The sequence below is a fragment of the Marmota monax genome, unplaced genomic scaffold (assembly GCF_021218885.2).
Source record: "Marmota monax isolate L192 unplaced genomic scaffold, Marmota_monax_Labrador192_F-V1.1 WCK01_AAM20220418_F8-fsc00092, whole genome shotgun sequence".
Taxonomy (NCBI): domain Eukaryota; kingdom Metazoa; phylum Chordata; class Mammalia; order Rodentia; family Sciuridae; genus Marmota; species Marmota monax.
Window position 1 is genome coordinate 1,697,229 of NW_026692583.1, and position 14,557 is coordinate 1,711,785.

General features: G+C 44.3%; 1 protein-coding gene across 2 annotated transcripts in view; it reads left to right on the plus strand.

Moving 5' to 3' along the window:
* Window positions 1-349: 349 nt before the first annotated feature.
* The window catches only part of Vps37b (VPS37B subunit of ESCRT-I), a 30,656-nt gene continuing 16,448 nt past the window's right edge, over window positions 350-14,557 (plus strand). Inside the window, exon 1 of one of the 2 annotated variants that reach the window (XM_046446276.2) lies at window positions 350-505. In XM_046446276.2, coding sequence (XP_046302232.1) covers window positions 395-505 — 111 coding nt within the window. In that variant the 5' untranslated portion in view covers window positions 350-394. The remainder of the gene's footprint in view (window positions 506-14,557) is intronic. The other variant, XM_058579819.1, reaches the window with a different exon arrangement.

Here is a 14,557-nt window from a genome sequence, read left to right on the forward strand (position 1 = left end):
TCAGGGGTCCCTGGTTCAGGCAGGGCTCACAGCGGTGGCAGTGACTTCCCACGGCCTCCTTTCTTTGGCTTTCTTCCTTGTCCTTGAGGAAACAGGCCTTATGACATCACCATCGCCGCTATGACATCATTACCGCGTTCTCTGCGTCATCAGATGGGCCCCTGAGCCCCTCCTCCCTTGGAGGCCCCAAAGCTTTGCTGACCCAGCACCCGCCGAGAGCCCCGCGGGTCTGCGGCGCGCCACGTCACGTCCGCCCGCCCGCCAGAGAGGCGATGACGTCACGCCACAGGGCTGGCGTCACGTGCCCCCCCGCGGGGGGCGGGCCTCGAGGGCGGCGCTTCCGGTCGGCGCAGCCTGGCGGCCGAGCAGCGGAGGCGGCGGCGGAGACGCGGGGATGGCGGTCGCCGGCGGCGAGGCTCGGTTCGCCGGGCTGTCGCTGGTGCAGCTCCATGAGCTGCTGGAGGACGAGGGGCAGCTGACGGAGATGGTGCAGAAGATGGAGGAGGTGAGGCGGCCTCGGTGGGGAGCGCCGGCCCGGGGCGGAGGCGACGGGGGTGGCTAGGGACGGGGGCCCCGGGCGGGAATAGGCGCGTGAGACGGGCGTGGGGAGCAGGGACGCGGACCCGGAATGGGCGTCGGGGACTCGAGGTCGCGGCCGAGCGGCGGGTGGCCGCGGGTCCTAGAACGGCGCGGCGGGGAGCCTGGCGTGGGGAGGCTGGGGTTCCCCGGGGCCGGCGGCGCCGAGCCCGCGGAGAGGCCGGGGCCGGGGGCCGCCGCCGAGTGTGGGAGGGGGTTCTGAGAAGGACCGTGGGGCCGGGCGGGAGTTTGAGGCAGAGCCCCAGACGGAGCCGGGGAAGGAGAGCCGTCGGGTCCGAGGGGTCCCAGGAGTGCCGCCCGAGCGCGCCTTCGCCTGGACGGCCCTGGCCGGGTCGGGGAACGTGCTTGTGGGTGGCGGCAGGGTCCCTGGCTCCATAGCGTTGTCCCGGGAGGAAGAAGGGAACGTGGGCTCCTGGAGTGACTGTTACCCCGCAGCGTCCTGCCCTGTGGGTTCCTGAAGCTGTTTCTGGGAGGAGATAAGCGGGGGGGGGGAGTGTTGGGAGCCGACTGCTCACCCCTCCTTGGTAGTCACGGGCCAGCCCAGCCTCTGGAGGGCATGAGCCCGTCCGGTCCTGCTTATCTGCCTCCATACCTTGTGTGTGGTTTGCTTTAAGGGGTGACTAACTTTAGCCTTGCGGATGGATTTGCTGTAGGCGCTTCTTTTTCTCAGCCGTTTGGGAATGTGTCTTGGGAAGTCCGGTTCTGTGGGTCTGGGTCTCCACCAGGCAGAGGTGGCCCAGGGTGATCCAGCTGACACTTCTCACTCCTCCTTTGTCTCTCAAGCCTGAGCCTTCCCACCCTGGCAGTGCAGAGCATCTCCCCCAGAAGCCCTTGTGGGGGGCTTTTGGCTTTCTTTCCAAAGAGGGATTATTCAGCCCTGGGTCAGTCCCCTTAAAGGGGGGCTTGTGTGGAGGCTGCACATTCAAAATCCCTGGAAAACCCTCAACAGATCATTGTCTGGAGCCACAGAGAGGCCACTGTAGTAAGATGGTATCAGTCTTTCCATTAATACACCCCTTGTATTCACAGGCTTTGTAACTTGGCACATAGGACATGGCTCCGAGATGCAATTTACCCCATTTATGGTCTCCATGTGGCACTTTCCATTTTAGAGAATAATAAGTGACAAAATCCATCTTTCTTGACTGACTTAGAGTTTCATGTCTACAAAGAAAGGAAATCTTTGCTTAGTTTCTCTGCTTTTTAGTTGCTGGGAGACCTTTTGTTGATTGTCAGCAGGGCATCTTTCCACTTTAATGATAAAATGATAGGTATATTTCTCTAATGTGTAACACGGACTAAAGTTACTTTGTTCAGTGTGACGATTGTGTTTCAATAAGAGCAGATTACTGTAGCTTTATTGGTGGTACATTAATAGCAATAAACTGCTTTTTAGTTGCCAGAGGACTGGGGAATGAGTCGGTTTGATTCCAAGGCTGTTAGGAACAGCCTCACTTGTTTCTTCTACCTGAGAACTGGAGATAATTTAAAGAGAAAGGCAAATTAAACTGGCATTTTTTTTTTTTTTTTTTTTTTTCCCTTTTCCTTTTCCTGAGGACTGACTTCACGGTTGTAGTTCAATTTAAATTTCTCAACAGTAGTTTGTTCTTTTGGGTGTAGTGCCTTTTTTTTTTTTTTTTTAGAGAGAGAGAGAGAGAATTTTAATATTTATTTTTTAGTTTTCGGCGGACACAACATCTTTGTTTGTATGTGGTGCTGAGGATCGAACCCGGGCCGCACGCACGCCAGGCGAGCGCGCTACCGCTTGAGCCACATCCCCAGCCCGGGTGTAGTGCTTTTAAAACAAGGAAATTAAATTTGAAAATCCACATACCTTAGGTAAATCACCTAGTCAGGGTGACACTGCATATCCTGTTGCCTTCCTTATTCATGTGGTATGTTTCTAAAGGAACGGATATAAAGTTTTGGCCATGGTAGTTTTACTCACCTGGTAATGTTATCTGTTGATTTATTTTGAGGTGGTCTCGAAACCTAGTAGAAATTATTTTATGTACTGTCTACTCTTTATTTTTGAAAAAAAAATATATATGTTTAGTTGTAGATGGACACGGTACCTTTATTTTATTTATTTATTTTTAGGTGAGGCTGAGCATGGAACCCAGTACCTCCCACATGCTAGGCAAACGCTCTTCCACAGAGCCCCAGCCCCAGCCCTGAACTGTCTGCTCTTGACCAAAGGAATATTTATGATAGGCTTTGGAATCATACATTCTAGACTGAACACCCCTACTTTTTAGCTGTGTAATTGCAGGCATGTCACTTTACCTCTCTGAGCATTGTTGGAAAAGGATGATATAATAATATCTGTTATCACAGAGTTGGTGTGAGGATCAGTTGAGATAATGACTGTTAAATATACAGTCTGTATTTAGTGCTCAATAAAGAATAATGGCAGCCGTGTATGGTAGTACACACCTGTGATCCCAACTACTCAGGAAGCTGAGGCAGAAGGATCTCAGGTTTGAAGCCAGTCTGGGCAACTTAGTGACACCCTGACTCAAAGTATATAATAAAAAGGTCTGGGGATTTAACTCAGTGGTTGAGCACCCCTAGTTTCAGTCCAGTACCATAAAATAAATAAATAGGTAGAAATGGGGATGTAACTCAGTAGTAGAGTGCTTGCCTAGCATGTGCAAGACCCTAGGTTCAGTCCCAGTACTGAAGAAAAAAGACATTGCAATTAATGACAATCACTTCCTCTTCTCTCTTTCAAAGTTAACTGACAGTCATTAATACCAAATCATCCTGACAGGTTAATAGTCTCATTTCAATATTAAGTAAATTTTTGATTCACCATTAACCTTGGAAACAATTTACCTTTCTGTGATTAAAATGGTTATGCGTCTCAGGTCTAGGAAGAAATGGTTAATGCAACAGGCCTTTCACAGTATCAGATCTCTTAACCTGAATGGAAGCCTTTTTTTTTTTTTTCCTTAATTGGCAGAAGGCAGTGTTTTAAATTGTAGAGTAAGACATCTTCAAGCCTGAGGGGATATTTTGTGGTGACTGGAAAGTGTGGCTGGGTTTTGAAGGCATTCACTGTTAGGCTGTGCATTATGCTTCACTTACATTGTTTTAATTGTGGTGTGTGAATTTTGATGCAGGTCAAGACATTAAAATAATGTTGGAGCTATAGACTTTGTGGGCCCGTGTTTGTTTGTTTGTTTGTTTTTTTTTCCCCTATTTCCCCTGTCCATTATACAGTTCCATAAATGTAGTATATCCTTAATGATTATTTGCTGTGGACTGACCCTTCATGTACTTTTTTTTTTTTGTATTGGGGATTAAACCCAGGGACACTTAACCTGAGCCCCATTCCCAGCTCTTTTTATTTTGAGACAGGGTCTTGCTAAGTTGTTGAGGCTGGTCTCAAACTTATGGTCCTCCTGTCTCAGGCACCCACCCCACCCCCAGTCGCTGGGATTACAGGCCTGTGCCACCATACCTGGCTGTATGCATATGTCTTAATTTTTGAATTTTTACCACCACCCCCCCCTTTTTTTTTTTAATGAGACTGGGTCTCACTGTGTTGCCTAGGCTGATCTCAGACTCACAGTCCTCTGCAGCAACCTTCTAAGTAGCTGGGGTTACAGGGGTGTGCTGCTGCAACCGGCTCATTTTTATTTTTACTTAAAGTTATTTTTTACATGGCAGTAGAATGTGCCTTTATCTGTCCACATTAACCCCATTGGACTGGCAAGGCACTCCCTTAAAAGGAACTGTCACTTCGGGAATTAGGCAAGTAAACCAGGCCTCTTGGGTCACTTCTCCCTATGTACTTTCTAAGGAACTACCACTTGGTTGGTGCCACTGAACAGTTCCACTATTGATTCAAATTCTGGATGTTTGTTGTGTGGTGAGTGAAAATGCCCACAAGTAAGAATGCCAGGGATCTGAAAGATTGTTTTGCGGAAAGTAATGAACTTTGGTCTAGAAGAAGCCACTTTCCTAAGGCCTGGGGGCTGTGATTTTGTGTGAGGCTGGAGAGCTACTATAGGAATCATAATGGCTCACTGAAAAGTAGCACCCTTGCTTAAAGTCCAGGACTCCTTCCCAAACACACAGGCTGAATGAATGCAGTTGGACTTTGATTTTTAGAAGCCAATATTTGAACTCTTTTGAGTATATACAACTGGAGTTTTTTCTCTCCATGTTGTATGATCATTATTGTTCATGTAAAGGCTTTACCTGTTGTGGGTCAGTCTTTTATGGATCATTTGAGTAAAATTTACTGTGCCCAGGAATATCTTCTGAAATTTCTCCTGAAATTCTCATTTTATGTGTTTTTTTTAAAGGAGGCATCCTGATGTGGCAAGAATGTAGTAAGAGTTAGTTGTGTGACCACATTTAAGTTAAATTCTCTATGCTTCAGTTTCCTCAACTGTAAAGTGAGGACAGTAATAATGCCTGCCTTTTAGAGTTCTTTTGAGGTTAAATGTTAGTACTTGGCACAGAGGAAGTCTTCAGTAGAGGCTAGCCCCCCCCTTTTTTTTCTTTAAATACCAGCGATTGAACCCAGAAGTGCTTAACTACTGGGCCACACCCCAGCCCTTTTTCTACTTTTTATTTTGGGTCAGGGTCTCATTTAGTTGACTAGCACCTCTTTAAGTTACTGAGGTTGGTTTTAAACTTGTGAATCTCCTGTGTCAGCCTCCCAAGTTGCTGGGATTATAGGCATGCACCACTATATCCAGTGTTCCCATTCTTTAATAAGAGATTTTCAGAATTGTTGGATTGCCTTAGATGAAATTTGATCCACTTGTTTTATTTAATCAATCTTTACTTATATTTTTAGTGTAGTAGGGGCAGTATAGCACTGATATTAGAGTCAGAACTGGCTTTTTAAAAAAATATATTTTTGTTGTTGTATATGGATACAAAACCTTTATTTTACTTATTTATCTTTATGTGGAGCTGAGGATCGAACCCAGGTCCTCACACACGCTAGGCAAGCGCTCTACTACTGAGCCACAACTCCAGCCCCACAACTGGCTTTTGATACTAGTGGTGCGACCTTTAGCAAGCATTTAGTCTTTCCAATTTCAGTTTCCTTGTTAGAAATAAAAGGGATAATAATAATAGCTTACTTCATAGAGCCATTGGACAGATTAAATAGGTTTGTAAGATACTTAACATGGTACCTAGTGCAAATGGAACACTTGGTAAGTAGTTATCACTGGTTATTATTGCTGGAACTAAAAAAGCACAGTATATTTACTGCCCAGATGGAAGATTCCATTTCAGTTCCACAGCTCTTGAGCATTTCCTGGGCATTGTAAAGGAAACACTAGTAGGACAATAGGACATAATCCCTGTAGGAGAATTTGGGACCAAACCAAGTACATGTAACCTTTTATAAAGAGGTATAGAATTTCAGATTGGGAAGATGGAAAGAGTCACAAAGGTGGATCATGGCACAGCAGTGTGAATGTACTTAATGCCATTGAATTTGTACTCTTAAAAGTAGTTAAAATGGCAAGTTTGGAGGCAAGGGTACTGGGGATTGAACCTGAGGTGCTTTATCACTGAGTCATATCCCCAGTGGGCCCCCACGCTTTTTGAGCAGGTTCTCACTAAGTTGCTGAGTCTGGCCTCAAACATGAGATCCTCCTACTTCAGCCTCCCAAGTTGCTGGGATTACATGTCCACCACCATGCCTAGCTAAAATGGTTTATAAATTTTGTGTATATTTTAACTACAGTTTTTTTAAGAGAATAAGGAAAGCCCAGATGTCAGTTTTTTGAGGGAGGGGGTAGCAGGGATTGAATTCAGGGGCACTCAGCCACTGAGTTGCTTAGTGCCTCGCTTTTCTGAGGCTGGCTTTGAACTCATGTTCCTCTTGCCTCAGCCTCCCAAGCTGCTGGGATTACAGGCGTGCACCACTGTGCCCGGCTCCAGATGTCATTTGTAAGTGACATTGAAGGTTAGATGAAAAGAAGCTCTCTGCCTAGATTAGATTTCTAGTGTAAAACAGTGGACTTTGGTAGGTGGGTAAACTTTAAGAAAATAAATTATTAAATGCAATAATGCCTACCAGAAAGTATAGAGAATAGTAAAAAGAAATCTGTGCACCTGCCACCCAACTTAGGAGGTAAACGCTGTCATCCTGACATAAAGCACCCTGTGTTCACTGTTCTAAGGGCATTCTCCCTACCTCTGTCCCCAGCCATTATCTTGACTTAGGTATTTATTTTTCTAAGAAGGATTTTGACAGACAAAATAGGGGATCAGAAAGAAGTGACAGCAGGAGCAGAGACACAGAGACAAAAAGGCGGGGACAGGCTGTGTGATTAGTGAGTTCCCATCTACTCTGGCCAGATGGGATTTGCTTATGTGTAGGGAAATGACAAGAACTAAGGCTGGCAAGGGTGGAATGCAGGGTGTGAGCTCCATGTTAGTTAATTTTGTGGCAGGGAGCAGAGGGGCAGTGGAATGAGAGTTGCACTTTGGGAAGAGTCATCTGGCCGCAGAGTGTGGCTGGAGTGTGGGAGACCCAGGGAGACCATGCTGGAGGCAGAATTGGAAAGTGCGGGTTAAATAGCAATTAGGATGGAAGCTGGGGCTCTGGTAGGGGTGGGACCAGCCTCACTTCCCCCTCCCCTGTTGTGTGTAGGACTTCACGGTTTTCTCTTCCAAAGCTCTTCCCTGACCTCAGTCATAGACTCATGGTCCCTTAGCCTCTTTGGTTATTTCTTCTATTGCACTTGACACCATTTTATAAGTCACTTCCTTCTCTGTGTGCCCAGCTAGCATAGGGGCTCTATTTTGTCATGTTTGTGTTTTCAAACTGGTGTTCAGCACAGTTCCACCTGGCGCAAAGAATGTGCCCGCTTGGTGCTGCTGAGTGAGTGAAGTGACTGGGGTTCAAGTGGCCCAGTAGGAGAATGGGCACAGTGAGCCAAGAGTGGGGGAGGGAGTCATTGTTAAGAGTGTGAGAGTTAGGGTTAGCATTGCCTGATCCTGCCCAGCAGATGGGAGGAGTGCCTGTGGTATGGGGATTGACCTCAGGGTGCTCTACCACTGAGTTGCATCCCCAACCCTTTTTAAAATTTTAACACGGGTTTTGCTGAGTTGCCTGTGCTGGCCTCCAATTGTAATCCTCTTGCCTCAGCCTCCTGAGTTGCTAGAATTGCAGGTGTGCTTCACCACACTTGACTCTTCCAAGTGCTTGTTGAAATCAAGGGGAGGTATCAAGTTTGAAAAGCCATTAGGAGTAATTAATGAGTTGGGAGAAGGAAAGAGGTGCCATTGAAGAACAGAAAAAAACAAGTCCAGTGACCTTATTTTATAGGCAACTGGACATTTTTTTTTTTTAACATAATGCTTGTGAATGAATACATCACACTGGCCAAAAGTGGACCCTAGAGGTAGACTGGCCTGAACTGAACCTCATCCCTTGTGTGCAGAATGGATGTGCTCTTGTGCTCAGGCAGGCCAGCTGGGTTGGTTAATTCTCCCCCCCCCCCCCCCCCCCCAGTATTTGTAGCAGAATGTTTTTATGGAGATTCGTGCCAAGTACACAGTACAAAGTTATTTGCAAAGACCTGTATCAGCCACTGTTGGCTGGGTAATCACTGAAGCTGAGAACATGCTTAGACAAGAGCTGTATTTGATTTATTTCCTTCCTCAGCAAGGTGAGTTTTCGGATTCCATCATTGTTCAGGAAAACTGTCTTGCCCAGTGGTACAAAGACAGAGGAGCGTTCTTTGTTGAATTTCTTTATGGGGAAGAATGGAAGTAGAGAGGTGGACTTGGCTTTCTTGTTTCTAGGTGACATTACAGCCCATCAGTAGGAAGTTTTGAAAGTATTTCTCGGGGCTGGGGATGTGGCTCAAGCAGTATCGCGCTTGCCTGGCATGTGTGCGGCCCGGGTTCGATCCTCAGCACCACATACAAACAAAGATGTTGTGTCCGCCGATAACTAAAAAATAAATATTAAAAAAATTCTCTCTCTCTCTCTCTCTCTAAAAAAAAAAGTATTCTCATAGAATTGTGGGGAACTTTGTGAAAAGTAGACATTTGAGTAGTTATACCTCAAGCTGTGTCAAGGTTAATGTTTCTTATTTTTTTGAGACAGGGTCTCACTGGGTTGCTTAGGACCTCGCTAAGTTGCTGAGGCTGGCTTTGAACTCCTGATCCTCTTGCCTCTTGCCTCCTGAGCTGCTACTATTAAAAGCATTACCCACTGTGCCCAGCTAATGTTTCCTTTAAACCAAACCTTTTGTTATTGCCAAGTTAATCATTGGCATGGTGAAGTTAGGGTTGTGTTCATATCCTTGAGGTCTGTAACACAGTGCCTAGTGTGGTGGAGAGACACCGTGAGTACTAGTTCACGTTCGCCCCAGGTAGCAGTTTGCACTAATGTGAACACAGCCAGGTTCAAGAAAATGTGTTTATTTACCTGACCTTTTTGGAGAATCCAGTGACTTTGGAGATGGAAAACCTGTATGTTGTAGGTCCCCCCCACCCCTCTCCTTCTGTTCCTTTCCTTCCTTTGCTGGAGATTGAACAGGTGTCTACAGCTGAGCTATACCTTCAGCCTCAAGCTTTCAGCTCCTAGGACCGTGCAGGTGTACAGAAGCTGATTTCATAGAAAATTGTATATAATAAACAGTAATGAAGCCTACACACCCTAGTTGGGGGAGACCCAACAAGCTTTTGAGGGGTGGGGGAAGTCAGCAGGGAATGTTTCCTGGAGGAGACAGTGACTCACAAGCTGTGATTCAGAGATGAGTTAGAGCTAACCAGGTAATGAGGGAGCAGGGCTCCAGGGCATGGAGGTGGGCAGCAGGAACAAAAGCTAAGAGAGGAGAGGACATTGAAGTATTGCAAGCATTGCAGGAGGGACCAGCAGAGGGAATCGTGGGGGATAATGTCAGAGTGGCAGGAAGGGACAGATGGTCTCATCTGCTGTAGTAGTGAGGCATTGGGCCTGACCCTTTAGCCAGAGAGCCACTGGAGGATTTAGTCAGGGAGTGCTGTGATTGGTCACCCTTGATGTTTATGAGGATGATTCTGAGATTTGAGAGGGTAAAACTAGAAAGCAGAGAGATCAGTTAGAAGGTGAAAGATAATTGATAAAATTGAACTTTGGGTAGCCAAAATAATGGACTTTGAGGGCATAAGCTGAATTCAGAACAGAGCCTGCTGAGTCTTGCTTTGCCCAGTTTGAATAATAATACACTTGATCATGTGATGTATCTGTCAGTGGCATATTTTAAAAGTATGTAGGGAAAAACTAATAGAGCAAGTCACATCAAGAAATATGTGACATGGGATGGGGATTAGTGATAGAACACTGAAGAGGCACCTGTGAGGCACTGGCTCAATCTCTAGCAAAACATTTATGTGCATGGCACACACCTGTAATCCCAGCTACCCGGGAGGATGAGGCAGGAAGATTGCAAATGCAGTCAGCCTGGGCAACTTAGTGAGACCCTGTCTCAAAATAAAATGGACTGGGATGTAGCTTATGGTGGAGTGCTTACCTAACATGTACAAGGCCCTGGATTCAATCCATAGGACTGTTGAAGGAATATATGATAGAAATGCAAAAGCTTTAAAATGCATGAAAATTGGGAAGTCAGCTATTGAGTGCAGTAGTTAAGACAAGATTGAGATTTTAAGTAAACTTTGGGGCAAGTATTAAATCTTCCTAAATGCCACTTTCCTCCTCATTAATTTAGCAATATTAATAATAGTATCTGAAGGTGGATGTGGTGGTGCACACCTGTGGTCCCAGCCATTTGAGAGGCTGAGGCAGCAGAGTCGTGCATTCAAGGCCAGTCTAGACAACACAGCAAGATCCTGTCTCTTAATAAAAACCAAAACCAGAAATTTAATGTCCTTATTGAATTATTCTGGGGATTAAATAAGGTGATGTGTGTAGCCAAGTGTGGTGGCGCTTGCCTGTAATCCCAGCAGCTTGGGAGGCTGAGGCAGGAGGATCAGGAGTTCAAAGCCAGCCTCAGCAACTTAGGCCCTAAGCAATTCAGCAAGACCCTGCTTCTAAGTAAGAAATATATATATATATATATATATATATATATATATATATATATATATATATATATATGTGTATGTAAATGGTCTGGGGATGTGACTCAGTGGTTAAGTGCCCCGGGGTTCAATCCCCAGTACTAAGGAAAAAAATATATGTATAAACTGTTTAACACTGTGCCTGGCAATAAAAATCCAATATATGGGAGCCATTTCTGTTTTTCATTCTGTAGTGTGGGGCTGTGTGATTTGGGTTAGCGTTTCCCATTGAGCTCTAATTTGTGAATGTTAATGATGATTACATTAACAGGGGTTCCATGGTGATAGATTTGGAAGCCAGTGAGTTCAAGGGGGGTTGGTTTTGTGTCTCTGCCTGCTTGCTTTGCTGCTTTCTCACTGCCTGGGCTATGTGGCAAAGCTCTAGAAGGGCTTATGTATATGTATGTAGTATTATTCTCAGACATACTTGATTGTAGGACTTGAGTGGAGAATCTTATGGGACTTGTTCTTATGGGGCCTGTTTTGGCAAATGCTTATTTAGGGGATAATGTATCCATCTGTTTCCATAGTCCAAGGGTACTTACTGATCTATCTAGAAAGTATAGTAGTTTTTGGATATTCATAATGACATTTCTGTGTCATCAAGGAAAGGCTAGCTACCTTAGTTTCATGGAGTCTCTTTGAGAAAGCAGGGAAGTATCTAGTATTTTTCAAACCAAAATGCATAAATCTTAACTTTTTGCCATAGTTTGAATCTTGAATGTCCCCCACAAGCCTGTTAAAGGCTTAGTCACCAAGGTGGTACTATTACCACCCTTGAGAGGTGGGGGCCTAGTGGGACCCCAAAGGGATTGAGGGACCCTGGCCACTTCCCGGCTCTTTTTCTAACTGGCCATGAGGGGAGCAGCTTTGCTCCCCCAGGTGCTCCCCACCAAATGCCTAAAAATCACTGGGTGTGCCTGCTTGTGAACTAGAACCTCCAACTGTGAGCCAAAATAAATCTTTTTCTTTATACATTGATTATATCAGGTATTTTGTTATAGTGATAGAAAACCAACTAACACATATATATCTAGGCAGTCCTTTGGGTAAAACATCTGATTCCCTACATCAGGTATGATTGTACAGCTTGCCTGCCTGCCTCCCATTCTCCCTTCCTCCCTTCCTCCCTTCCTTTCGAACCCAGGAGCACTTTACCACTGAGCTGCATGCCCAGCCCTTTTTATTTTTATTTTATTTTGAGACAGGGTCTTACTAAGTTGCTGAGACTGGCCTCAAACTTGGATTCTCTGCCTCAGCCTCCCAAGTCACTGGAATTACAGGCGAGCACCACCGAGCCTGGCAAGATACAGTGTTTAATAGTCGTAAATCCAGGATCCACCTGACAGGCATTTATTTTTTTATTTGCACTTATGTAAAGACTGAAAATACTCATACATTGATTTCTTCAAATTGCAGTTAAAAGGAAATAGAGATGAGGAAAATCCATTAAGCTCTTAATAAACATTGAATGCTTTGGTTGTTGGTTCTAGTCAGAAATTACTAATAAATATTAAGGTTCAAACAAGCACGGTGTTGTACATCTGTAGTCTCAGCAACCTGGGAGATTATAGTGGGAGGATTACAAGTTCAAGGCCAGCCTCAGGAATTAGCCCGACCCTAGCCACTTAATGAGACCCTTTCTCAAAATAAAAAAGACTGCGAATGTAGCTTAGTGGTAAAGTATTCCTGGGTTCAAATCTCCAGTATCAAAAAGAAAAGAGAAGAAGAAATAAATGAGGGCTTAGGAATTCTGTCTTCCATAGGCTGTTTTTTTGAGAGGGAAGGGGAATAAAGAGGCTTTTTGTTTTGGGGGATTGAACCCAGGGGTGCTTTTCCACTGAACTGCATCCTGGCCTTTTTCTTTTTTAATTTTGAGATAGGGTCTCACTAAGTTGCTGAGCCTGGCCTTGAATTTGCACTCTTCCTGTCTCAGCCTCCCAAGTAGCTGTGTGCCACCTCATCTGGCTATAAAAAGAGGATCTTGATTTTTAAATTACCGTAGAAGCTATTAATTGACTTCCTCCACTTAACTAAGTGTTTCAGTAATTGCATGCTTCATGCCCTTCATTAAAAGTAGTGACTGGTCTGTCCCCCACCTGTTCCCGTCATGGTGAGGTGCCTGGGCATTTCTGTTCCCACACTGGAGTTGTCCACTTACTTGAGGGCCAAATGTGTTTGCTTTCAGACCTCTTTAGTCTAGTTTTATTTGTTTAGTAATTATGTGATTTCAGTAAACACTTTGGCAACTGATGAGTAATGACTGAAAAGAAAAAGAGTTTCTATGAAAACTGATGGGGCTGGGGTTGTGGCTCAGTGGTAGAGCATGAGGTACTGTATTCACCTAAAACTAAAAAATAAGTATAAGGAAAAAAAGAAAACTGTTAACTGAGTGCTTTAGAAAGAGTTAATATAAAGGATTTCACTAGGGGAAAAAACTCACTGGTGAATTAAATGTGGACTAGATTGAGGAAAAATTGAAGAATTCCTGGATTTTGCCTCCCTGTTGCTTGAGTACTGAGTTCTCACTCCATATGAAAGGATGTAGTCTATGTGAGAAAATAAAACTAGTGGACTCGGCCCAGTCAATTGTGTCGTGCATACCTGTAATCCCAGTGGTTTGGGAGCCTGAGGCAGGAGGATCATTGAGTACAAACAAGGCCAGCCTCAGCAACTTAGCAAGGCCTTGTCTCAAAATAAAAATTTTAAAAAGGCTGGGTATGTAGTATAGTAATACAGTGCCCTTAGGTTCCATCCTAGTACCACCACCACCACCACCACCACAAAAAAAAAAAAAAAGCAGATGTCTATGTGTCTATAAAGTGTTTAGCATATGTGTGCTTTTACCAAACTGCTTGGTTAACTGGTTCTGTGTGGTGGAGGATTCCCAGATTCTACTGTTGAGACTGTGATTAAGTCTACAGTGGGGCTAAGGTGACAACTCCCTGCTTTTGGGAGACCAGAGACAAAGGCAGTTAGCATTGTGATCAGTGTGGGCAGACCATCCTGTCTTCTGATCCTTACTTCTCTCCTCCACCCCAGTCTCCCGTTGTTATATGGCCAGTGATTCTAGTAAATAACATTTTATAGCACCTACAAGTATCAGAACCACTCACACCTGTTATATTATCCAAATAATAAGTCCAAAAAGTAGGGAAAGCTTGTGTTTTCTCTGAATATTTCTTCTAGGAAAAAAACAAACCCCTAGTATATTGTGCCTGCCAAATGTGGAAAACTGCCAATGTATATGCCTGAGACTACTTATTTCTTCTTTAGGATGGTCCATTTATCTTTTACAATTTTTTTTTAGCTGTTGATGGACCTTTATTTTATTCATTTATTTATATGTGGTGCTGAGGATGGAACCCAGTGCCTCCACATGCTAGGCAAGTGCTGTACCACTGGGCCACAACTCCATTTATTTTTGAGTCTAGCTTTTTGCATTTCTGTGGTCACTTGCATTAAGTGAATGATGTGCTGATTTTTAGGTGCAACCCACCTCCATATGGAAGAGATTGAGTTTGGATCCTATTGCCTGCTCCTTTCAGAGGGAAGCAAATTTCATCTCAACAAGACTTTGACATTTTTTTTTTATAAAAAATAAAATATCTGTATTAATTTGATAATTGGAAGTAACATTTTGTTTGTTGAGTGGGTTGTCTGATGCAACTTTTGATAAGCAGCCAATAAACTTCCTTCCTGAGTAGGCTGTATGTAGCCTTGGAGATGGTTTCACACAGCCCCCAGGATAGTTGTATTTTAGGATAGTTTCATAATGTTCTATGATTCTATGTTAGCTGTTTTTTCAAATCTTTAATTTTGTCACCATGTTAAAACAGTCTCTGCAGCTTTTTTTTTTTTTTTTTTTTTAACTTCAGTAGAACTTAACATTTGAATTTCA